Source organism: Apus apus, chromosome 5 (assembly GCF_020740795.1).
Source record: "Apus apus isolate bApuApu2 chromosome 5, bApuApu2.pri.cur, whole genome shotgun sequence".
Classification (NCBI taxonomy): domain Eukaryota; kingdom Metazoa; phylum Chordata; class Aves; order Apodiformes; family Apodidae; genus Apus; species Apus apus.
Genome location: NC_067286.1, coordinates 41,933,786 through 41,959,645, shown reverse-complemented (window position 1 = coordinate 41,959,645; position 25,860 = coordinate 41,933,786). Strand labels below are relative to the sequence as shown.

At 41.7% G+C, this 25,860-nt stretch overlaps 2 protein-coding genes across 4 annotated transcripts; both read left to right on the top strand.

The window, feature by feature from the left end:
- The first annotated feature begins 3,154 nt into the window (after nucleotides 1–3,154).
- On the top strand, nucleotides 3,155–4,217 carry ACYP1 (acylphosphatase 1). 2 transcript variants are annotated; one of them, XM_051622314.1, is made up of 2 exons: nucleotides 3,155–3,288; nucleotides 3,639–4,217. In XM_051622314.1, the coding sequence occupies exons 1-2, from the start codon at nucleotides 3,205–3,207 to the stop codon at nucleotides 3,852–3,854; spliced, it is 300 nt and encodes a 99-aa protein (XP_051478274.1). In that variant the 5' UTR covers nucleotides 3,155–3,204; the 3' UTR covers nucleotides 3,855–4,217. The 2 variants fall into 2 exon arrangements, with proteins under 2 accessions (XP_051478274.1, XP_051478273.1); XM_051622313.1 differs by having other exon boundaries at nucleotides 3,159–3,255.
- Nucleotides 4,218–5,205: 988 nt separating this feature from the next.
- On the top strand, nucleotides 5,206–25,262 carry MLH3 (mutL homolog 3). 2 transcript variants are annotated; one of them, XM_051622306.1, is made up of 12 exons: nucleotides 5,206–8,530; nucleotides 11,947–12,045; nucleotides 12,702–12,772; nucleotides 13,769–13,873; nucleotides 15,931–16,003; nucleotides 16,638–16,709; nucleotides 17,716–17,824; nucleotides 21,062–21,221; nucleotides 22,406–22,429; nucleotides 22,636–22,717; nucleotides 24,032–24,183; nucleotides 24,822–25,262. In XM_051622306.1, the coding sequence occupies exons 1-12, from the start codon at nucleotides 5,260–5,262 to the stop codon at nucleotides 24,891–24,893; spliced, it is 4,290 nt and encodes a 1,429-aa protein (XP_051478266.1). In that variant the 5' UTR covers nucleotides 5,206–5,259; the 3' UTR covers nucleotides 24,894–25,262. The 2 variants fall into 2 exon arrangements, with proteins under 2 accessions (XP_051478266.1, XP_051478268.1); XM_051622308.1 differs by lacking the exon at nucleotides 11,947–12,045.
- The last annotated feature ends 598 nt before the right edge of the window (nucleotides 25,263–25,860 follow it).

Genomic DNA, 25,860 nt, shown 5'->3' with positions numbered 1-25,860 from the left:
ACAAAGATAACAAATGAAGCCTGGTGATTTAATTTCAGTAACTTTAATTTACAGTTTCAATGTCAGTGTTAGCTGTTAATTTGTCACTTAAGAGAAGTCTCTAACAGATGGATTTATTTTACAACATCAAAAGCTTTTTTGTGTGTATCTAACCCAGTTGCTGTTTGCTCTCTGCTGACTCTTAGGGTCCACTAAACAGTCAATAAAACACAGTGCAAGGGAAACAGAGTTAATATTATGAAAGGGAACTACTAAAGATTGTCCAGCACAGGGCAATGAAGATGACTGGGGGATTGGAGCATCTCCCTTATGAGGAAAGGCTGAGAGAGCTGGGACTCTTTAGCCTGGAGAAGAGAAGGCTGAGGGGAGACCTTAGGAATGCCTACAAGTATCTAAAGGGTGGGTGCAAGGAGGATGGAGCCAGACTCTGCTCAGTAGTTCCCAGTGACAGGATGAGGGGCAAGGGCAGAAACTGGAACATGGGAAGTTCCATTTAACTATGAAGAAAAACTTCTTTACAGTGAGGGTGACAGAGCATTGGAATAGGCTGCCCAGGGAGGTTGTGGTGTCCCCTCCTCTGGAGACATTCAAAACCCGTCTGGATCCAGTCCTGAATAATGTGCTCTAGGTGATCCCGCTTTAGCAGGGGAGTTGGACTAGATGATCTTAAGAGGTCCCTTCCAACTCTGAAAATACCATGATTCTGTGATAGGCAGTGGTACTGAATTTCTGAACTACTCTTTGTTTAAGTTTCACCTTTCATTAATTCAAAGAGACTGGCATAAAGCTTTGAGTTTACCCCTTTCCTGCCTCTGGTTACTTCTTGTTATCCTGTATTTTGAAGCTCTGAAATTAGAGCATTGGTCTTCCTTCTCCAATCAGTTTTGGTATGGCTAATTTATTTTCCCTTGTTTTGAGTCTGTTTTTCTCTCTTTTCTCTGCACACACTTGTACCTGGATGGAAAAGTGCAGCACTGACCTCTTCTGGGACCTTCCTGCTTTTCTGGAGTGTGCCGAGGGATTGAGTTTTCTGCCCAGCTATCTATAAGGCAGAAGATCTCCAATTTCTTTCAGGAATCTGGTCCACCTGTTGAAGGCTGGAGTGTTTCTTCATATTTGGCTTCTGACACATCCAGTTTAGTCAATTTTTTATCTTTTTCTAGGGTCCTATGAGCTGCTGCTACATTACTGAAGGACTTGGAAAAGGAGCTGCTGGAATTTTTTGTTCCTTGTTTGCTTCCTGTTGCAGCTTTCTCATACAAAGTAGTTATTCTTACTTTGAGAACACAAACCACTCTGACCATTTAAAACAATTTTTACACAACAGAACTAGTCTAATATATTAAAAACCAGAATCTGGAAAAACAACTGACATAGAAATGTGCAGGAACTGTCACCAGTTAGAAGCAGCTGATTCTCTAAAAGGGTCTGTAGGACACCTATTTCCCCCAAAAGACCCTTTAACAGTACTTGACAAAAAAATGGCCTTTGGCCATGTGGCCAAAATCACCAAGAACAACCCTACATCTTGAGAAGAAAGCAAAAAGAAGGGTTTGGTTTTTTTTCACAATTCCCTACCACTGCAGCAGCTGAGATGAAAATAAGCAGATGACTCAAGGAAGGGTGCAAGCCCTGTGTTTTAGAGGTTCCTGGCAACTTGGCCTGGAGTAAAACTGGGTTTTTTAGTATTAAATCTACTTGTTTATTTAACCCTGAACATACAAGTGAAACAGCTAACAGGTTTTCCAATGTGAAGTTCCTTAGTGTACTGTCTGGGGGCAGGGGGTGTTTGGCTCTTTTTGGCTGTTGCAGTTCTTCAACATTCTGGATGGAAATTAAAAAATAAAGGTAACAAGAAGCCAAGTCAGGAATAGAGGGGAGGTTTCTGTGAGAAGGAAATGACTTCTCAGCTCCAGGAAGTGATACACTGAGGCACAGAACTGTCACTGATCTGTTCTTTGCACTTTATACAAGAAGCCTGGTCATAGGAACAAACGCTCTGTGTCACAGTTCTTAATTTCTGACTCCTGCCCTATGCTCCCATGATCTTCTCCAAGTCCATCTTGAAACAATGTAGGTTCCTTCCCTGAACTAATCTCTTTGGAAGGTTTTTCAGTGACCTCACTCCTCTCCTGTTAGAAACCTAATTTCCAGTCTGAGCTCATTCATGACCTATTTTTGATTGTGCATGACATTATTCTTTAGTTAAATATTTTTTCTTCCGCTCTTTCCTGACGCTGAGTCCCAGCTATTGTATGTGGTAAGTAACATGTTGGGATGGCTGTTCTGTTGTCCCAGGGGCCTGGCCAGTTCAGAGTATCTCTGCTGTTCTGTGTACATCAATAGATACACGGACTCAGACAGTAAGTGCCTGCTACTGCTAGCTTTTTTAGCCCCCTGACTTTCTGATCCTGAGCATCTTATGTTGGGGAAGCACTCAGTAATACACCTCCCACATCTCTGAATTCAAACAATGTCGCATTGGATTTCTACATGATGATGTTACAGGGCTTCATCTGGTAAGACATAGCCCAAGGATTGTCGCCAGCATTCCAGAAAAGAATTTAAATAAACTATTGGGCTGCTGCAGAACAAGTGTGGGATAAACCTACCTACACAGCTTTTACTATTCAACTAAACTGCTACAACAACCAGGACAGAGCATGAGCAAGGACCAAGAAGCAGCTCTGGATCATCTAGCGCAGGTACCAAGGACAGAAGAACACAGCAGTCTGTGCGCTGCAAAAAAGTTAACAGCTTACCTACCTTCTTCCCACCCTCTGACTTTTCCAAATGCGTTGACTGCCCCGCCCCGCCCCGCCCCTCCCCGCACTGCCCCTCCCCGCACTGCCCCGCCCTGTCCCTCCCCGCCCCTCCCCGCACTGCCCCGCCCTGTCCCTCCCCGCCCCTCCCCGCACTGCCCCGCCCTGTCCCTCCCCGCCCCTCCCCGCACTGCCCCGCCCCTCCCCGCACTGCCCCGCCCTGTCCCTCCCCGCCCCTCCCCGCACTGCCCCGCCCCTCCCCGCCCCGCTCTGCCCCGCCCGCCCCTCCCCGCACTGCCCCGCCCCGCCCCGATCCCGGCTGCCGCGCGGTTGCCTAGCGACGCGCACGCGAGCACCGTTCCGGGCCGCAGGGCGGGCAGGCCCCGCCCCACACCGCGCAGGCGCAGTGGGCGGTGCGGCGGGAGGCGGTGCGGCCGTCGCCATGGCGGAGGGCGAGGAGCTGATCTCCGTGGACTACGAGGTGTCCGGCAAGGTGCAGGGCGTTTTCTTCCGCAAATACACCCAGGTGCGCGGCGGGGCGGAGCGGCGGGCGGGCTGCGGGGGTGTGCGGTGTCCTCTGTCGCGGCCACGGCCCGGGCTCCGGCTGCTCCTGCCTGGGGACCTGTCCCTCAGTGCTGCTGGTGGCCTGTGCCGTGTCACGTCAGCGCGGCTGAAAAGCCCATTTCAGCCCTAGTTTTTCATGTGAAATAATATAACGAGCAGCGGGCGAGCCCCCTGCGGCTGTCCTGCCGCCCGAGCCATAGAAACCTCCCTGGAGGTGTGTGTCCTGGAACGCTGGCTCCCGAACACTGACGTCCTTCTGCAGCTCTCCTGCAGTCTGGGTTAATCTCGCTTTGCCTTGCCTTGTCTTTCCAGGGGGAGGCTAAGAGGCTGGGGCTTGTTGGTTGGGTCCAAAATACCAGCCGTGGCACCGTGCAAGGGCAGATCCAGGGCCCTGCTGTCAGGGTGCAGGAGCTGCAGGAATGGCTCAGGAAGGTGGGGAGCCCCCAGTCCCGCATCAGCCGAGCCGAGTTCAGCAACGAGAAGAAGATCGGGGAGCTGGAGCACAAGGAGTTCCAGATCGTCAAGTAACTCTGCCCAGGAAGACTCAAAAGCTGGAGCATGACCTGCCCTCGCAGGACGTGCCCCCTGTTTGTTCAGTCAGCCCATATGCAGCTCTAGAGGAGTTCGTTTTGTCACACTTCTAATGTACTGGTTCATGCTGCCGTTAGTCCAGCCCTGCCCCTCCGCAGGTCCGGCAGGCGGAGGAGGAGCCCTGTCCCGCGGCAGGGGCGGGCCGCGCTGCGGCTGCGCAGCCCTGCGGGGGCCGTGGGCCCGCGCCCGTGCTAAACGTTGCTAAAAGCGTCATTGCTCTGCTCTAGACCCCTCAGAAGCAGTTTGGTTTGGCGCGGGAGTTTGTTTTTTCTTTAGAATAAAATTGGTTGGGGGTTGCCTCTTTGTGTGCGCTGGATGTGTCGTACACGGGTTGCGTGGCTTGCAGCCCTTCGAGCCTGATCCTGCGGCTGGCGCCGCGGGGCCGGGCGGCGCTGCGAGCAGCCCCGCTGCGGCACAGAGGGGAAGGGCCCGGGGAGAGGCGCTTCCCGCCGCCCCTCCCGCTCTGCCCGCCCCGGCCGGCCTGGGCCCGGGGCGCCGCGCCTCGCGGCGGGAACTACAGCTCCCAGGGTGCCCTGCGGGGGCCGCCCTGCCCGCGCTGCGCAGGCGCCATGTGCGCGCTGCCCGCGGCCTCGCGCGCCCTTACCCGCTGCAGGAGCCGCGCGCGGGCCCGGCGCCCCGCGACGGTTGGTCTCGCGCCGCGGCCGTTGTGGGGCCGCCCCGGCGGCGGGTACCGCGGGGGGGGGGGCGGGGGAGCCCCGGGTGCCGGTCACGCGGCGGGGAGGGCGAACGGCTCCTGCAAGGCTGCGCGGGGAGCGCTGTGCCAGGGCCCCGCGTACCGGTGAGAAACCAGTAGTCACCGGGGACAGGACGGGAACGTAGCAGGTTCTCTTCCACAGGCACAGCATGCTCGCTTCCCACACCCATGCCAGAGTGAGGCGTTGTGCATTTATGTGAGCAGAATGAGCTCGAAACGAGAGGAAAGCAGCACCGGATTCTTGGCGAAGTCTTCTGTGTCTTTGTGATACAAATGAAAGCAGAAGCCTGTTGCTTGCAGGTCATTTGAGTTTAACCTTATCATGGGTTAGGGTTTGGTTTAGGTATGTTAAATCTGAATCACGTATGTTGTTAGGAGCATAGGTGCACGTTCTAGTCATTTACCCTGACTGAGCAGGAAAATAATCACAGAAGAAACCTCAAACGCCAGGAAAACTGACAAAAGTATTTTTATGAGAGTGAATACCTGAAATTAAGTGGTTTTTTCAGGCCTTTTAATTTGTTACAGGTTTTTTTTTCTCTCTCTCTACCCAGGGAGTTGCTTTAAGGAACATGGAGAAGTGAGCTCCCTGCAGTTTCTGGAGTTTGTCATCTGTCTGATTTTAACATGATTAAATGTTTGGTGGAAGATGTGCGAGCCAGGCTGCGTTCTGGAGTGACTATCAACTCATTGGGGCAGTGTGTTGAGGAGCTTGTCCTCAACAGTATTGATGCCAAAGCAACATGTATAGCTGTCAGGGTGGATTTGGAAGCTTTTAAGATCCAGGTGGTGGACAACGGCTCCGGAATGGGGAGAGAGGACTTAAATGCAATGGGAAAGCAGTACTTCACCAGCAAGTGCAGCTCAGTGGCAGACCTGGAGAACCTGACATTCTATGGCTTTAGAGGGGAGGCTGTAGCAAGCATAGCCAACATGGCCAGTGTAGTGGAAGTTTCATCTAAGACCAGCAAGACAGCAAAAACGTTTGTGAAACTATTTCACAGTGGGCAAGCACTGGAAGCCTGTGAAGCTGAACTGAACAGACCAAGTGGCGGAACTACAGTGACTGTATGTAATCTGTTCCATCAGTTACCAGTGAGGAGAAAGTGTATGGATCCTGTGTTGGAATTAGAGAGGGTGAGACAGAAAGTAGAGGCTGTTTCACTGATGCATCCCTCTATTTCACTTTCCTTAAGGAATGATGCTTCTTGCTCTACGGTGCTTCAGCTCCCTAAAACAAAAGATGTGTATTCTCGCTTTTGTCAAATTTTTGGACTGGGCAGATCACAGAAGTTACGAGAAATAAATCACAAGTCTGGGGGATTTGAACTAAGTGGTTATATCAGTATTGAAGGACATTACAACAAAAATATGCAGTTCTTGTATGTGAATAAAAGGCTTGTTTTAAAGACAAGAATACATAAACTAATTGATTTTTTATTAAGAAAGGAAAGTGTCATTTGCAAGGCAAAAAGTGGCCCTGTGAGCAGACAGGCTAGTTCAAGTCCTGGTCGCCATCGTTGTGGCCCGGAGTTGTACGGGATCTTTATTCTCAATGTGACCTGTGCGTACAGTGACTATGATGTGTGTCTGGAACCTGCAAAAACACTAATCGAGTTCCAGAACTGGGATGTCCTTCTAACTTGCATAGAGGAAGGAGTAAAAATATTTTTGAAAAGAGAATATTTATTTATTGAACCATGTAACGAGGACATCAGGGAATTTAATGAAGATAATGACTTTTGTTTGTGTAATGCTCCAGTTCTGAAGCCCTCACTCTATGATGGGAAGAACATCCAAGAGAGTTTTAAGAAAGCATGTGATGAAATTGTGAATTCCTATGAAATGTGTAACTTGCAATCAAAAGATGTCAAAAGGAAATCTGTGACTGAAAAAAAATCTTCAAATCTTACAGAGTCAAATAAAAATCTACAGGAAACTGAAATCACCCCAAGTCAGAAGATTGCTGAATCATCTGATCCATGTGGAAACAACAAAGCGCAGAATCCACTGCCCAGCAAAGGTGACACGGCTTCTGATTTAATTATATCAAGTATCTCCAAGCAGGAGCCAAAAGACACCAGCAGTTCCCAAAAAGCATCTGATCTGAAACCTTCAGCAAATCTTCATTCCTCTTTCAGTGGAGGTGCCAGATCAGAAACAAGAAAAGTAGACAGTGGTGCTGAGCTGCAGCATTGTGCAGAGAATTACATAAAAGATGTGGGAAGGCAGCAAGGCAAAGTAGTGCAGAAAAGCAATGAGATGTGTATCTTCAATAATGATGATGCTCATTCACCACCTGAGAGTGAAGACTCTAGTGAAACAGCGATAGGAGCAGAAACTATCTCTGGAAGTTCTCTGATGAGACTGTGTAATGCAGGAAGAGGAGACAGGGAAACTGCTGACACCACAGATGGTGGTAGGAGAGGGGCTGTTAGTTCAAGACCATTGACTTTGTGCTCTACAGGCCTCAGAACATGTGTTGTGGAAAATGAGCCCCCACATGAATGTGGTAAAACAGAAACAAATCTTGCATTAAAAACACAGTGTAGACCTGGCCCTACCAGTGCCAAGGGTATTTTTGGCCACAAAGTGAATTTTCCAAGTCAGTCTTTAAATGCTAGGGATATTTCCAGTAATACAAGTAAAAAGCACACACCTGCTTACACCAGAGAAGTATTTGTGGCTCATGGTAACAAGCAGTTAGAGAACAAAACTGTGTCAAATCAGGTGACTGAGGGGACAGCTCTGCCTACTGCCAACAGCAAAAGACACTGTGAGACATTGAATGTTGCAGAATTGCCACTCGCAGCTTCTTCAGGTATTCCTCACAATAAAGTTATAAAAAGCACTAGAAGACAAATAGCTGTGCCAAGACCTCAGCCCTCGAAGAAGCTGAGCTTGTGCACACAGCTGGGATCATTAGAAAAGTTCAGAAGATACTATGGGAGGGTCAAGTGTACGCTACCAGCACCATTGTCAGAGCAGAGTGTTTTTAATTTGCAAGCTAATTGTGACTTTTCAAAGAATGAGAATGACAACCATGGTAGTGTGAGCACTTGTGAAACTCCAACTGTGGAAGGTACAAATTCTCATACTAGTAGCCAAGTGTTTGATTCTTTGGAAGGTACTTTATTCTGCAGTGGAGAAACTTCACAGGACAAACAAGTCCTTTGTCAGAGTCCTTTGACTTTGTGTGATTATTCTCGGGGTAGTAAAAAATACATAAGTTGTAAAAGATCTCCAGAATCATTATCATCCAAATTGTCCAGAATAAAAAGTGACCACAAGGAAGGAGGACAACTTGGTGAACACTTCCAAACAGATTCAAGTAGAAAAGAGGACTGCTGTTTTGATCTTGAATCTTCAGATGATTTTTTGTACAATGCTTGTCAAACATATAAATCCTCAGTGGAAAATACGAAGGAATGTAATGACAGCATTTTGAAGGGGGTTTCATGCTCACAGTCAGATGGTATGACAGCAGAGCTCATGAAAAGTCCTGTCAGCCCATCACCACTCAGCATAGAAGGGGAGTGCACAGTCTCTTCAAGCAGTGTTTTATCACTGCCTGCTAAAAAGGATTGCACTAACATCATCTGTAAAGATAAAAGTACATTAGCTGAATCCTCAGTACAAAATTTGAAAGATACTGACGTTTCCCATATGACCCTCCCAAGTAGCTTGGGATTCTCTGCAGACAACACAAGCACAGGTGATCCCAGGAATGATTTGTGGTCTGACTGGATCCAAGATTTTGATGTTTCATCAGGTAAGACGATATACATCAATAAAGCAACTGGACTGAGCACCTACGGCACTCCTCCTGCTGAAGGATTTCAAGCTGCCTGCATTCAAGATATCACAACGATGGCTGTGAACATTGTCTCAGAGAATGGTAAGAGGGGTGGTGGTGGTTGTTATACAAATGGGATGAGGAAACCTGTTTGTGTTCTGCTAGGTGGGTAAAATATCTTGCTGACAGCACCTGGCAGTTTATACTGAAATCCACTGCCTTGTAATAGCTGTATGTAAAACAGGGGAGTGTGGTAGACTATGGAGACAGTAATGCGTTAACATTCAAGACACTAAAAGATATTTTTTAATCAGACAATAAAAAGAAATGTCAACACCTCGTCAGTTAGGCACCTGCCTGCGCATCATGACATACTCTGATGACAGTTATATGTAATTGTTGTCATACATAAAGTGAAGAACACTTTAAAGTATGTGTACTAGAAAAATTCCATGGTTTTTAATATTTTGTCTTAACAGCATACAAAATTTAAAACAACCTTTGAAAAATGAAGAAAAATATACCTCTTTCATTGACAAGGTGTAGTCTCTTTTCCACAGATTTTGGAAAGCTGTTCCTTCATACTTAGCCTTGTAGGTGTTGTATGGCATTGTTGATGGTTTGATGGTGAAGCTTTTCCAGGCGTGACAAGACACTACAGCGTATTGTTTTTTCAGGGATGTGGTGTTCTTGAGTCTTCACTGATCTGTGTCAGGTTTCGCTTTTTGTGTCCTCCTGATCTGGCTCCACAGAATAGTGTCTTTGGTAACTTTCCCTTGCATGCATCTGTCTTTGTTCTATGTGATTCATTGGTGTGTGTATAGACAGATTTTATGAGTGAAGATGCAGCCATTCTTCTTGTATACCGTATTTTCTACTGTATAATTTGTTTTGAAAAAGTACTTTGGAACTTCTTTCTAGGTAGTTTTCCTGGGAAATATTTGTCTAATCAATCATAGTATCTTCTGGCTTGTTCCATTTTTGTCTGTTACTTCCTTCTGTATCACCAGCTGTAGAAACACTGGTGCAGTAGGTGTTTAATTTTTTTCCCTTTTCAGTATAATAATTGATGCTGATAATTCTTATTATCTATTGTGTTCCACTGAAGTAAGTGTGTTACAAGGAGAAAAACATCTCTCTTTTTACCAGGTAAAATTACTTGCAAGCACAAATGTACACTCCTTGTCTAACACTGTTCATTTCTGTGGTTTACCAATTTCAGTTGCCCATAGTGCTGTTCAGTAGCCAGTGAAGGCACTGAGATGTGGAGCTTGACCTTCTATCCATAATATTTGGATGGTGCATTCATGTTAATGAAGAGAATACCTCCAATACCGTTATGCTTTCAGACTAGGTATAGTCTGTGAAGACACATATTGTGTTGCATCTTTTTACCTCTTATAGCATTGTTCTTTCTTAGGCTTATCATTGGTGTTATTCTCCATCATACCAATGGTACCACTCTTTCTTAACCCTGGCAATGGTGTTATTCTTTGGTGAGATGTCTACTCCAGCTTTTTTGCATATCTTTGGTTGAAGGTCAGACCTCCCAAACCTTAACAAGGTGTTTGGACTCTGGCTAGGCCCTAGAGATCTTAGATTTTCAAAGTTCAATAAACATGCTCTTTCATACGTTTTTCAAGAAAAGGATATTCATTCATTTTGGTCACGGCAATAAAAAGAACTGTGTCCTAACACCTCATTCATATCTCTCAATGTTGAGCACTGTTTTGGACTGCTGTTAAGACCCAAGAATGGAATAATTTCTTCACTTACTATGTATGCTTTCATATTGCTTTTTAGAATAGTGTAAGTAACCCTGTGGTGTTGACTTGGAATTTCATAAGCCCATAATTTATTAAGAACAGCTTCTCATAAACAAATTTCAGGAAATTACACTAGTTCGTGGCAGGTGGAAGGAGGTAAGAATAAGGAGCAGCCATCTGCTGTTTTTTCCAGTCACATGCCATGTGCACAATAGAAATGCTAGATTTTGTATTGATTAAACTGATTGCTACAGGAAAATGTATCAAGCTTCATTTCCCCATCAGATGCCTTTTTGCTTAATCTAATTTGTACTAGATTAACATCCCAGTTCCACTTGGTCTTCATTGTTGTACTACCTAGGTTTGTATTTTTTCTTACTTTTATTACACTATTAACAGATATGCCATTACATCAGTGCATTTTAATGATCTAATTGAGGCAACTGAAAGTTAATATTCAAATATAGTAATAATATGTGGTTTGCATATATAGATGTATTATTACCCTCTGTACCTTTTCTGGTGTTATGTGACAGAAAAATCATTAATAGTATTTCTGCCAGCTTCTGAATTCTCACTGGCCTTTGGGCAAGAGAAGCCTAGCTTTCCAAAAAATGTATCTCCTGAACAAGGATTTTCCCTGCAGAAATAGCAGAGAAGTGGATCTTGGTATACAGTACTGGACTTCTGTTCACACAGATGATAGATTCTTCTGTGAACTTGAGGGATAGTATCTTCCAATAACAATAGCTATAAAAGTTCTGTCAAAGTCTGAATTGAGTAGCATTCTTCAACTTGCCACAGTTTACCAGGAACTACATCAAGCTGCCTTGTCCTCTATTCTGGGTTTGGTGACAAAGGGATGCTGAGTTACTCTCTTGTGCTGGGCTGGCAGTTTGGATTCTTCAAGGGAGTCTCTGTGCCCAGGGTAGGACCATCAGGAGTCTACAGACTGGCCGAGGATCTCATGGAGCGCTTTCATGCTCAGCTTATCAGCATGCAGCTGGTTTTCTTTGGTGTTATCACTCTGCCACTCTTCCTGAATGCACACCCCTAATTTCTTAGTAAAAAGGAACTTATATTAATTCATTATTATTTCACAAAGAATAGCAGTCTGAATTGTACCAAAGGAAGGGTGAAATGTTTACTGCTGTGGTAGAATACTGAGCCACTTTTCTTAATAATCTTGATAACAGTGCTGGTTTGTAATATCATTAAGTCATTTCTGGGTGGGTAGGAACATGTTGTTAGGCTTACTCTGATATCTCATGCGGTCTCGCTGACTTGAAGTTTTCAGTTTTACAAGTTGCTGATGACTGTATTTAGTATTGGTAGAAGTGGTGATAGACTGACGGTTTTGCCACACCTTAACAGAGGGAAGTTAAAAGTGTTTTGGTGTCTGACAGACTTTACTACATGTCTCCTCTTTCCTCAGGTAACACTTCTGACTGCACTAATTCCAGAAATAATTCTTAAGTGATTAAAGCATCAGACAATTTTTAAGAAGGACAGTCTCACAGAAGCCACAGTAGTATTTTAAAATAATACATTTCCTAATGCAAGTGTGTCTAATAATTCTCAGCTTTATACATATGTTGTGTTATTTCTGAATGTTAGATTGCAGAGTCTGTGGGATACTCTACTTTGTACAGGGCTAAGCACATGCTCATTTAGGAGAATATAATAAATGTATAGCTTTTTGTAACTTTGCGTGGTGTTTAATCTGCAGCAGTAAATTTATATTGTGTTTAGGGATTCAGTTCAGGTGCCATCCCTTTAGAAGTGAGATTGTGCTACCCTTCCTTCCTAGACCTCGAAAAGAGAGGACTCTAGCAAGCCAGGATCTGAGAGGTAGGGTGAGCTTTCCAGGACATAGTGTTCTGTATTAAAAAAAATTTAAATCAAATCAAAGAATTCTCCCAGATGTCCTGACAGGAACCCAGAATTACTCAAGGTCTGTTAACAATAGGACCATGTGAGTCATCTCAAATCTAGAACTGGAAAAAAAATCATTTGGGGTTGAAGGCAGGTTAGGGGATACTTATTTACAGATAAAATACCCAGTTCTTTGTTGAATTGTGCCAGTACTTTAAAGAATAATTACCTACTCCCTTCTTTGTACTCATTCCAACCTTGGAATGTGAAAAATAGCTTCAGTCCTCACAATATTTTTTTGTGGTGGAAAGGATGAAATAATCTTTTTGGTATGTGGCTTTCTCCAGAGGGAGCAGGTAGCTAAGTGGGTATTTCTTTCCCTCCCCACAGCCCCATTTCCAGGGTCTGTTGAACTGTGCTGCAGCATGTTTAGGAATCAAAAAGCTGCACAGTCTCCTTCCTAGTTAGAGCAGACAATAGAGAAGCCCAGTTGCATGTTCCATTATTTATTTCTACATTCTCCTGTTTTATGGTAGAAAAAAACCCAAGAACTTGTGGAGGTAGAGGTACCCAATGCACCTTTTATGGCCAGATGGTGGTAGTGCCTGTATTATATATGTGTTCTTTCCTAGATGCTGAAGGGGGGTCTCTCCAATCATTGCTTTCAGAATGGGATAATCCGGTTTTTGTCCCCTGCCCACAGGTAAGTAATATCTTGCATCTCATGCTAAAATCAGAGTTAGTTTAGCCTTCTGTTATTTTCTGACATAGGGACCAAAATTGCAAGTATTGTAACTGTTGCATACAAGTTATTCAGTGATATATCAGACTGTAGACCTGGCAGTTGTGTACTTTTATAGACTGCTTATATGTAAGTCATTCTTGTGGATTTATTCTGAGTCAGAGGAGCAAGTATCAGGCTAATCTTTTGTCTCACATCATTTCAGAAGCAAAATATTATTTTAAGCTGTCTTTCCCTCTACAGAGATAGTAATCTTAAAAGTTATAGGATGGCAAAATTGTAATACAGTGTCTGTCCTCTTCATGGACAGGGTTAAAAAATAACCCATTTTTTTCCTCTGGGATGTAATGTGTCTTAACAGTGTATTTTACTACACTTGTTTTTATAGCCAAGCAGGATTATAGCATGTGAGAGGGAAACAATGTTGGAGCTTTTAGAAAAACTTCCTTTGTAGTCACGAGGTAGCATTATCTTTAATCATCATGTTGTGTGTGTGTAAACATATGTATGTAACCATTTCCACCTGCAAACAATAGAGATGGAGTAGCAAACCACCTGCTGGTGAGTTTCTGAAAAAGAACAGTTCTGTTCAGTTGTTGCTGTGATGTGTACTCTGACTCATTTCAGGGTAATACATCTTCTTTACTGCAATCCATTGAGAGCCTGTGTAGGCTGATAATTAACTTCAGGTTTTCTGGTAGGTACTTGAAATCATCTGGATGCATTGAACTTAGCAGGAAATATCCAGATGGGAAAGTATATGAGGATGGAAGCAAACAGATTGCTGGATGGTGTCTTTAGCTAGTGCTATTCTTGTGTAGAAATCTTGGTTTGTCAAAATGCAGAGTTATTTCCAGTTTTTCCTAAAGCTGGTTTGCTGGGGGTGTGTTTTCTGTGTTTGGGTTTTTTTTGCCATACCCTTTATAGCCTCCTTGATCACTAATTCTGTTTTTACAGATTGCTGTTGATGTGACCAGCAGTCAGGCTGATGATCTGGCTGTGAAAATTCACAATATCTTGTATCCTTATCGTTTCACCAAAGACATGGTTCATTCAATGCAGGTACAGTATGATGTGTTTACTAGTTTTCACCCTCAAGTTCCCACTCAGCCTATGGGATTTGCTGATGTTTCTGCTTCTACCTCGTAGGAAAGAGGTATTCAGGGATATAGTTCATGTGCCTAATTTTCACAAGCACAAAGAGACTTCTTGGTTCCTGTGTGATACAGGCAGACGCGTATATCATGCTAGATCTCAGTATCATCTCATGTTTAAACAGCTGTCTGCAAGTGACTCTAAAATTCCTTAACTGTATAGTTAAATCAAGAGGCAGCCCATGTTACTCTGACTTAAAAACACTGCTAACTAAACGATGTTTCAGTGCACAGTTTTTTATATTTATTGTAGGTATTTGCTTAGTGTGTATTCTTCCGACATATGTGTCCTGTATTTTCCATTTTTATTGACCTTAGAAATGTAATATTTCAGCAGAGTAATTTCAAAACCTAATCCCAGATTTCATGGAAAGACTTGAAATTTCACTTGAAGATTTATGTCTGCACTGAAATGTAATTTCTTAAATCACATAAGCATAAAATTTTGGTGCTTTATCAGAAGTTTTGAATGTTAGCTTAAAAGCTAATGTGAACTTACAGCTTCAACTTACATTCTTTAATGGTTTGCATGGATAGAAACACCAAAGTGGGTTCTTCCTGCTCTTCCATCCTAATGACAAAAGGCTTACAAGCCCAGTTAACATTGTTCTCATGTGGTCAGGTTGCTGACTTGGAGATTGCAGGCTCTGACTGTGTGGGAAATGGTAATGTTGATCTCCACGGTGGACAAGGGTCCAAATTATTCCTTTACTTACGTTGTGTATGCAAGAATAACAGGAGTAAATAAAGTTACTAGAGTAAACAGATTATGTTTCAAAAAAACTGGGAGAGCTGGACAATGGAAGGTACCATTTTTCTGTTCACTCTTCATTATAAGAACAGTTCTTTCAAACTTAATGAGTGGTTCTGTGATTTACTTCTGCATAATGTTTTTCTTTGTATGTTTTCAAGAAGACAAAGCTAGAAGAAATTGCCACTTCCCCTCTTTGAAGGGGCTGAATATTGCTTTCAGTACCCTATAGCAATTTTGAGAATCTCTGTAGAAAAGACTAAAACCAGAAAATGTTGCATCATGACATAGGAAAAGAATAAAAATAATCATAAATGTCCTGCATCCATAGGATTATCTATTCATTTTTACCTTCATTTATCTACCATTTTACCATTTTAGGATGTGAACAATGCACATGTTGTGAGACAGAGAATTCAGAGTGACCTATGTGACCTGGGGAGAAATTCCTCCATAACACATCTGTTAAATTAAATCTAACAATGAGATACTGAAAGCATTGTGCATCCTTCCTTAGTATTCCCTGTAGCTCTGGTTGATTTCTGATTCTTGAGGGGAAGGTAGAATCAAGACACAGAGGCAAATTCTGCATCAGAAAATGAGGGGTAAAAATGCTTCCCTTCTCCTACAGACTATCAGCACAAGTCCTTAAACACAAAGCGCATTGAAAAGGGTTGTTTACATTCTCTTTGGGTGATATCAGCAAATCAAACACTCCAGGTTGCTGTACAGAGCTTTAATTCCCAATTGAAGGAGGCTACTACAGGAGCATTTAAGCCAATCTGTAAATTTCCAGCTCAAACTTAGAACAATTAGAGCTCTTGCCCTTACTACTCTCTTTGAAAAAAGTGATCCGGAACTATTTTCTTGGATATTTTGAAACTTTCTGTTAGTTCCAGACTAATCTGTTTCGTGACCAATTCATGGTCATTTTACTTCCTGCCATTACTGTCTTTTAGCTTAAATAATTGCTGCCTTCTCCATATTTAGCCCCCCACTGTATTTATAAAGAGTAATTATATACCTTCTCATGTCTCAGTTTTGTTCGGTCAAATTCTTTAAGGATTAGAAAAGATGTGGTTTCTGCTCCCTTAATCATTCTACTAGCTGTTTGTTGCACTGTGTGATCCATTTTGATTGTCCTCTTCTTTTGTTTACCTTAATTTTTCACCTAATTTTTCCACTGAGTAATGATCTTTCTGAGTATCTTACAGGTTCTTCAGCAAGTGGACAATAAATTTATCGCTTGTGTAATAAACACTAGGAATGAAATGGATAAAAAGGCAGGTAAGAGTGGTTATTAACATGAAGTTAAAGTGGCTGTCAAGTCCAGTTAGACTGCAGAGGGAACACTGTCCTGTTCGGTTTCTCTTCTTGCCTTGGGATGATATTGAGATTAGAGGAAAATGTTAGTCTTCACTTGAAATTTCCTGGATCTTCTTTATTTTGGATGTCGTTGAATGTTCCTGCTGCCTTCAGATTACCGTTACAAAAATAGATTGTACTCATATTACTAACATCTTTCAGACTCTGTTCACAGTGTCTGTACATATTCATTACTGAAGCAGTACAAAAAAGGCATTCAAACCCAGTAGTTTTTGTAACATTTTTAAAGACTATTAAACAGAACAGCTTATGGGTGACCTCAGCTCTTATTCTGAAGTCAGATGAAGATGTCAATAGCCAAGATTTTCTGAGTCAATCTAATTACCTTGATTTAAATGTCAACTTGGATCACTAAAGTTCTGTTCTAGTAGTAACTTTATGTTCTGCCAACACAGCCTCCTCCTCACTTTATTTCTGTAAAACTGGCTGATTGTTATCTTCTAAATATGGCCTCTAGAAAGTGGTAATTATTTCCAACCTGTGCTGTTGCCTGGTAGAAAGTTGCCCATTTCTTATCACTTGTGGTACATTTTAGATGGAAACCTCTTGGTTTTGGTGGACCAACATGCAGCTCATGAACGGATCCGCTTGGAGCAGCTTATTGCAGGTGAGGATTCAGATGGTCCTAGAAGATAATCAGTGCACAGAAAAGTACAAACAAGCTGTCTGAAAGGGAAATCTGACCAGCTAACTTATCACAAGGATAAATCTGGGATATATGGAACCAATAGGATATTGATTTGTCATATTTAACCTTATCCTAGGAGCGTGCAGACATTCAGTATCTGTAGCAGTCATAATACTGGGAGCTGAAAATTGTTACGTTTCCAAAAATAGCAGATTTACTCCCTGCCCACAGAACTATCATACTAAAATAGTCTTCACATAATGAAAGAGCAGGAAGACTGATAGGAAAAACAATGAAGAGGAAATAGAACAACATCAATAAGATTATGTGGTTATGTTGTGAAGAATAAGACGTGGGATGCAGAGTAAAGAGCATAGTTCGTTTGGATCCTTTTTAGCTGAATACTGTACTTAAAGCCCAAAATTTCCACAAAATGAATCTGTTTGCAAAGGGATAATGGTCTTTGTAAGCTCATTAGCCATTGGTTTCAGTGTTAAAAAGCACAATAACTATCCACCAAGTACTTAAACATCATTGACCTTCTCTTTCATGTATAAAGACTGTGCAGTTCCTACAGAGAGGGTTCCAGGAATTCTGTTCCTTTTGGTCAGGTACTGAAAAAAGTTAAAGACTGCAGGGGGAAATGCTTAATGAATAGTATTTTAATGCCATTCACATCAGACTTTTCTGTGGAAAAATTGCTTTCTGTGAGTTGCACTAAATATACCATCAGTGTTTTTTGCTATTTTGAGTGACTCTTTTTTGGAACTGGTGGGAAAAAAACAAAGTGGCATTAACAAACCCTTCCCCAGAGTCTAGATGTCTGGTTTGTGACATTCCCAGTCCTCCGCAAGTTTCAGGAGAAGGCATTCTGTGGTCACTTTTTAATCCAAACAGAGGATTACATGCCAAACTATAGGGTCATTAAGGGTAATGCCTACATAAATATTCTGAGAGAGGATAGTTCTAAATGATTCATTCACAGATTCCTATGAGAAGGAAGCTGCAGCATGTGGCAAGAAGAAACTGCTGTCCTCTGCCATCTCTCCCCCTTTGGAGATTGAAGTTACCGAAGAACAAAGAAGATTTCTACGGTTAGTAACTGGCCAATAGGTCTAAACTTTTGGGGATGCCTGTGTTGACCAGGAAGATCTGTACATATTGCTAGGTTACCACAAAACTCAGGATAGAAGCTGTTTTTCTTTCCTGAGCCAAGCCCAATTGGCTATATCTGTGCTGAGGAAAGTAGGTGTGCTTCTCAGGCATGTCATTACAGCATCTCAAGACAACAGGCTGTGGTGTGCCATTGCTGTGCCTCTGAAATGTGCTCTGGTTTTCCTGGGAAAGTAAACCTCCATGTGTGGGCCTGGAGAGTGCCAAAGCAGCTGCCAGCAGATCCTACTGTCTGGGGCTCAGGACTTGGAGTGCACACTAGAGTGCAGTGCCCATAGTGTCCATCTAGTCAGTGGTTTAACAGGCACTGTTTGCAAAGAGCAGGATGGGACATGGAAAGTTTGTATTGTGAATACTTCAGAAATGCGTTCCTTAATCCTAGGTGCCTGCCAAGAGTACTTCATGAGCACTGTTTCCCAAATGTTTCAGAATGGTGGCCTAGCTACTATTAGGATATTTAACTTCTGTACTGCAGGAATTTGGCTACAGGTTTGATTTTGGTCTGTTGCAGAACTATTTGGCACTAAGAAAACTTTTTTCCCAAAAAATTCCTGTCTATCACCTGCCACATACATTTGTGGGTTTTTTTACCCTGCATTGTTCTTCATTTTCAGGGGAAGTTCTATCTTAATATTCCCAGCACTATCTCATTATTCTCAGACTGCTTTTTTTGTGATGCCTGTGGCAAACTCTTAAGTCACTCCTTGTTAAGATTGTGGCCCATTATAGGGATACACCTGTTTGGTGTAAAGCCCTTATTGGGTGCATTCCAATTGCAACAGTATCACTGCTGTATCCAGTTGTAACTCTTTTGTGTGACAATGGCCAATACCAGAAATTCCAAATGGAAGTGTAAAGCAGTATTATGTTCCACCTGCCTTAGGGAAAAATGTGAGAACGTAACCATTGCTGGTCATACTTCAGTAATATTTGGATACCTTTGTTGTTCCCAACTCTTTAGTGACATTCTTACTAAAATCACAATGTTTGTAATTCCTCTTATTCAACTTTGAATTATTTTTGCGCTCATCTTTGAATGTTTCCCATTTCTCTTATATTTGCTTTTGAGACTGGATGGTCAAAATTTAGTACAATATACTAAGTGAGGGTATCCCAGTACAGTCGCTTTGCAGTTGTGCCCACATTTTCTGTCTATTATATCCACTCCTGATACTTTGTCTGCTTTTTGGCTACTGCTATTTGCATGAACTGCTTGTTTATTGAATTGTCATGCAAATGAAACACAGAGTTGTGGGGTTTTTAAAATTATTTTTGCTATTTATATAGAAGCCAACAAAATGTATAAATAGGTCAAATTATTGCTGGTAATTTCCATTTATTTATATTTAGGAACCATTAATTAATTTTTTCTGTCCATTTTTCATTATACGTTTTTCATTCATCCTACTGATTTAATTCATCATTTTTCTGCTTGTTCCAGCTGAGTTCAACATAGTCTCAGCTAACCTTAATGATACTGTGTTTTCTACAAATTTGCCTGCTTGACCATGCCCCTCCTTTTCTACATCAATAACAAACAATTACGAACATACAGATCAGGACTTGTATCATGTTGAGCACTGACCAGTTATTGCCAGCATACCTTTTTTCCATGATCTCTAAATCATGACAAATGTGACTTCTCTAGCTATGGCAACTTCTTGTGTTTGCATTTCTAGCCACTTTTAAGAGATGGCATCAAGGGCTTTTTGAAAGACCAAATAAATTTTGTGAGGTGCTTTTCTTCATCACAAACATACTACAAAGAACAGCAAGATAAAGTAAATCAGAGAGGCATCGTTTTAAGGATGGTGGTGAAATTATTCACCACAGTGGGATGCCAGTTGTGATTTTCAGTTATCACTTGAGATAATGGATTTTAAAAGCTTACTGGTGCTGGCTTACTAGGCTTTTATTGTGTTGTGTCTTATTTTATCAGTATTTATTGGCAGTTCATCTTTTTACAATCACTCGGTGAGACTGTCCTTACTAATCAGTTACAAATTAAAACTACTATGTAGAAACCTATATTCTGTTGTTATTGTTGCTGGCAGAGCATGACTATATTCTATGATAAAAGTTTGATGTGATTAAATAAATTAACTTCCCTAAAAGACCTATCTCTTCAGCTATGCTTGCTATTTAATAGTTCAGCTGGACCTCTGGTTCACCTGCAGCTTTGATTTTGTTATTTTTCTACTAAGCATTGTAGTAATGCATTGTTCTGTTGACTCTCTTGAACTTCCTTTTTTTTTTTTCCCCCAACAAAAAAAAAGACCTGATTGATTTCAATAGCTGCTTGCATTCTGTCATTTCACCACAATGGGCTTTTTCTGTCTTTCTCTGCTGTTGCTGAAGACCATACATGTCTTCTTTTTTTTGGGGTAGAATTACAAGTCATCTCCATATGTAGCAATTGTATTACTCTCATAACTGATTTTAGTAAGTTGAGATTAGCTTCTTTTTTGTTTAAATAATCTCTTTTCTAAAATTGACCTTCACCACCTTTGTTTTAAGTTAATATTTTCTGAGTTAATAAAACTACATGTTGTTACCGTTGTTTTAATTTTGAGGACAAGTTCTCACCTGACTGGGAAGTCCAATTTTTGTGTGTATTTTTCCATCCAGAAGATGACGTATGTCAGATTAACTAGAGGCTGTTCTTTCCTGGGTTCTCTTTGCTTAAAGGGGTGTGAGTTCATTAAATTAGCATAAATTTCTTACAATATTTTTTTTCCCATCATAAGGATTTGCTGCTAGATGTCAATCAAAATCCCAGGGTTTTTTATATTAGACTTAAAGGAGTCTTTATGCTGTGTAATTTCAGTGTTTGGAGTGTTTGTGTGTTGAACCAGACACCTCATGCATCTTTGGAAAATACAGATTTATAAATTTAGATATGAAGTTTCTCTCATAATACACAGACTCTTAGATCTTGTGGTCGTGGAACCTGAAGTATGCACAGTTGGTTGAAGTAAAAAAATATGGCTGAATGTAGGCTGAAAATCAAAATTACTTGGAATCTCCTGATGCATTAGTTTTGAGATTGGAAACTGTGGCAGGAAGTAACATATGGGGAATACAGAAATATTTACACATGCTGTTGAGACAGAGCTACTGTGGTTGATGTCTTATTTATGCTGGGTTTTTTTCCTCAGATGCTGCTACAAAAAAATGGAGGACTTGGGTCTTGAATTATCATTTCCTGAGACCAATAGCTCCTTGATTCTAGTGAGGAGAGTGCCACTTTGTTTTATAGAAAGAGAAGCTGGTGAAGTACGACGGAAAAGACAACCTGTCTCTAAAAGCATCGTGGAGGTCAGCTGTGGATATGGGTGAAATTGTGATATTTGGTCTCATTCTGTGTTCAGCCCAGGGTATCAGAGTACCTCTGCTATGAGGCAGACAAGTCCTTGGCAACTGTGGGTGCCATCCATTTTAGTAGCTGAGTAGTCCCACAACTGAAATCCCTGAACTGTAACAGAAACAATAGGAGAATGTTTCAGACTTGGGCTAGTGGACAAACTAAGAAAAGTAGTATCTAGGCAGATACTAGTTTCAACAGTTTACTGCTCATGAATGCGTGAATGAACAGTAAAATAATTAGTATTGCTGATGCAGGAGTATTTGTTAGTATTTAAAGTTGGTTTCAAGAAGTTTCTCTCTGGGCAGTGCAGCATTCTAAAAGCTGCAGTTCGAGATGTTTTGCAGCTTGAGGAAGAAACTGCTGAACCGATTACTTACAATATCCATTGTAAACAATTTTCCATAGCCATAACTGCTTCAAACTCCCTAAAAATTGTTTCTGGAGTACCATATTCAGCCACTAGGCTGAGCCATTGTGAACAGTCCAGTCTTGACATCTCTCTTGATACAAAAAGAAGAAATGGAGAAGATGAATTATCTGATTAAATTTTCTTTTCCAGCCTTCCTAAAATCAGGAAGAACTCAAACTGCACTCTCCTACTGTCATTTGGGAGCCAAAAGAGTCAAAGGAGGGGATCAGGTTTGTGCCTCATGAGCACTCATTCTTAGCTGATGCCTCAAGATCTCATGAGCATTTTGGCAGATTTATTCTGCAGTCCTTTTTATTTAAATTAGGACTGGTAGCAGCTACTCATGGTTTATTATGAATTCGTGACATTTTAGACATGAGAAATTAAATCCACATGGGCTGTTATCCAAAGAAGAAAGGGTAGGTATTCAAAGATAACACACATTCATGGCACTCTGAGGTATAAGATTTCGACTATACCCATTTGACAGATAGGAAACTGATGCAGAGAGAAACCCAGTGATTAGCTTGAAGTCTGGTAAGATACTTATGAGAGGTCAAGACTTGCACCTAGATCTTTCACACTGTGGCCAGTGTACTAGCCACAGCATAATTTTTCCTGCTTCTGGCAGTTACACAGTAAATTATACACAGCTGCAGACAAAGCAGGGTAATAGATAATAAAAGGGAGACATAGCAACTGATTATATCCCCTTTTTCTTTCCAGGAGATTATTCAAGAACAAGTTGAGGTGAGTTGCTCTCTGCTTCCAAAGTTGACTATAATAATGCAAAGCTTACTGCATGAAGCAAAGGTTGAAAGTGTGTTAAGCCCCAAATGAAGGAGGTGGAGTAGGTCATCCACTAGCTTGTCCTCATTTTTAATTTATTTTGTTACAGTTCTTCATTTCTCTTATGTTAAATGGAAAGTAAGATGATGTTCCCTTACTACTTTTAGCTCGTGCAGACCACAGGAGGAGGAGCACAAGGGACACTGCCTCTGACCTATCTGAAGGTGTTAGCTTCCCAGGCCTGTCATGGTAGGGGAACTGTACTTTTATTTCATCCGTTTTTTTTGTGGTTTGTTTTGTTTTGTTGGGGTTTTTTTGTTTGGTTGGTTTTGGTTTTTTTTCCCCCTTTCTGTTCCTACACAACATTCTCCTTGGGGCAGGGGCAGCAGAATGTGCAGGAATTTCAGGATTACAGGCCCTGTGTTTCACAGGGATGAGGAGATAATGGGTCTTTTCATAGAAAGCCCTATGAGGGACAAGCAATACTGCACTGATTTATTCATGCATGGGCCTAATGTACTCTCCAATCCCCTCACATGAAACACTGAATACCATTCTGAGATGTGTCTTTGTGAGCTCTGTGCAAGGGCAAGGGTGCTGGAATCTGCTTGAAAGCAAGCAGGAAATAATGCTTAGTCTTCCCAAAACGCATGTTTCATTTCGTGTAAATATCACAACTGCTAGCTGAAATGTGCCTGTGACCTTTTAAGTATTTTGGAAGGAGTGCAGTAGGAATTTATATCTTCTAAGGGACTATGGTTTTCCACCACCTGGAAATAAGCAGACCTTACAGGTGTAGAATGCAGCAGCTCTAGCCTCTTGTCACAGTTCCTGTGCCATATACAGTATTAAGAAGGTTATGCTGAAAGGGTAAACGTGAACCAAAAGTGTCTGTTTTCACAGTGTCACTGCATTCTACAAATGGCAGACAGTATGTATTTCTTTTTACTATCTAAAAAAGTCCCATGGCTGAAAGGCAGATTGCAGATGGTATCGTGCATCTGTGAAGGCTAAAGATTGCAGACACCTCTGAAATGACCCCTAATATTCCGACTGGATTTCCTCTGGATGCCATTAAGTGGCAGGGCTGGCACTGGGTTTCGGAACTGATGCCTATCAGCGGCAGGCACATAGAACTGATAAAGCCTATGGAACTTACTAGTCATCTTATGATTTAATACTTTTTGACCTGTTAAGCAGCTGTGCCTTCAGCTGTCACACACTCAATTAAACAAACAAACAAACAAACAAACAAACCCAAACAACAAAACCAGCCCATTTACCTCTTGCAACATATGAAAAGCAAAAAATAACATTACTATCCATCAGATTTGGGTGAGGTGAAAGTTCAGGCCATGGAAAGCTGTTCCTTACGCAACAGGCTGGCTAATTGAACTAAGTCTTAAGTCTGTCATACCACAGGCCTTGGGCTGCCTTTGCAGCCTCCCAGCCAATCTTTGGGTTCTGCCTTGCTTTCTGTGAAAGCTACATGTGGAAGGAGGTCTGCTGGGTGGTTTGAATTCTCTTTGGCAGTGAGTGTAAGACTTCGTATCTTTTTTTCAGGAGCTATTAAGTTTAATGAGCATTTGACTTTGGAGGAAAGCTGCAAGCTTATTGAAACTTTGTCATCTTGCCATCTGCCCTTCCAGTGTGCTCATGGAAGACCTTCCATGATGCCTCTTGCAGACACAGACCATCTACAGCAGGAAAAGCAGGTATTGTGTGGGAGAGTTACACCTGATAAAACAGACTCTGGATTATCAGACGCATGTCATGTATGTGTGTGTTAGAGCTAGCACAGACCAGTTTGAAACCATCGCCACTGCCTGTATCTTATTTGAATTTTTACATAGCTGTTACCAATAAAATAAAACCTCAGAACATTAAACCTCTGTCCTGCAAACACTTCAGCAAGGGTCTTAGCATATTTCATTTGAGTGGTCACATGGACTTTAGTGGGGTCAACTAGTCCTCTAAGTTAAGCAAGTATTTTTAAGTCTTTGCAATTTTTAAGTGTAAAACTTGGAAAACATGTACATTCTAATACTCTAGTAGTGGCAAAGATGCTAATTAAACAAATGTCTACTTCCCCAAAGTTTAAGATGCTATAAAATGGGGGAGAAGGCAACGAAATAGCAGTATCTAAATAGCTGTTTTTTTAATCATTACTTCTTCCTTTTTGCTATTACTGTGCTAAATTAAATTATGAAATGGAATTATGTTGCAAGTCAAGTGGGACTGTGAATTAGATACTAAAAAAATCTGGGAATGATTATTAGAGCAAAGAGTATGAAGGCATTGAAATGTATTTACTTAGTATTGATTTAGTGCTTCTTATTTTTTCTCCCTCCAGCCTAAACCTAACTTGGCTAGGCTGCGGAAGATGGCGCGAGCATGGCAGCTATTTGGGAAAAAAAGACCCTAATCAAAAAGTGAGGAGTGTAAGCAGCAACCACTGCAAGTGGTGCAGGTCCCCATAATACCCTGTGTGTAGCCAAGTTCCTGAGTAACTGAAGTTCTGCTCCGAGTACTGACCTAAGCAGTAGAGACCAGCCAGGAGAACATGGCAGGAGGAGCCCACCTGTGTAGCCTGGAGAAGCATCTTCAATGTTAAGCAATTATATCTTAAGCCTGCACCTTATGTCACTCCCTGACTATGAGAGGCAAGAAATTCCAGCTGCTCACAGTTACTGCAGTGCTTTTTCTCTGCAAAAAAGAGATATTTCTAATTAATGTATTTTATAGTCCTTTAAAAAGGGGATATATTTATTAATAAAATAAACATTAAACTCTCCTTGGGCTCATGGCAGTGATTGGAATGAGGACTGACCAGCTTCATAGTCTACACAGGCCAACTTAGGATCAGAAAACATTCTTTTTATTTAACTAGGCAGCAAATGACACACCCAGCTGTTTTCTCCAGCTCCCTGCAGTTTGAATTCTTGAGTGAGAGATTTCTAAATCTTAGCATAGTCCCAGTCTCAGGGTACGGAAACCTACCCTCATAGAAATAACTGAATAGCCCACAGTGTCTTTTACAATAGACAGACTTTTTTTTACAGGTTCCACTTCAATTTTGTGTCTTAGTCTAAGGTAGAGGAATAGAGTTTATTTCAAAATGGTAAGAGAAGATGGTGTCTTTGTTTAATCACAGACATCCAACTTCAAATCAAATCTGATACTGACATCTGAATCAGAAGCAAAATAGGGAGTGGAAAATGCTCTCATTTGATGCCTTAATTGGCTTACAAGGTAGTGTCATACATTGATAAAAGGGACTAAGCAAAAGTGATCTGACTGACCTGCAAGAGCCTGAGATTTCTAAGATGTTCCATGCTGCCCTTCACAAAAATCAATAACTTTACAAATGAGACAAGATATCCAGCCAAAAA

What these genes read in the sequence shown, in the direction of transcription:
- ACYP1 (XM_051622314.1), top strand. Translation starts at nt 3,205, where the DNA reads ATGGCGGAGGGCGAGGAGCTGATCTCCGTGGACTACGAGGTGTCCGGC. An exon ending in TCTTCCGCAAATACACCCAG is followed by an intron (nt 3,289 to 3,638) that starts GTGCGCGGCGGG and finishes TTGTCTTTCCAG; the next exon opens with GGGGAGGCTAAGAGGCTGGG.
- MLH3 (XM_051622306.1), top strand. Translation starts at nt 5,260, where the DNA reads ATGATTAAATGTTTGGTGGAAGATGTGCGAGCCAGGCTGCGTTCTGGA. An exon ending in GAACATTGTCTCAGAGAATG is followed by an intron (nt 8,531 to 11,946) that starts GTAAGAGGGGTG and finishes TATTGTGTTTAG; the next exon opens with GGATTCAGTTCAGGTGCCAT. An exon ending in GAACAAAGAAGATTTCTACG is followed by an intron (nt 17,825 to 21,061) that starts GTTAGTAACTGG and finishes TTTTTTCCTCAG; the next exon opens with ATGCTGCTACAAAAAAATGG.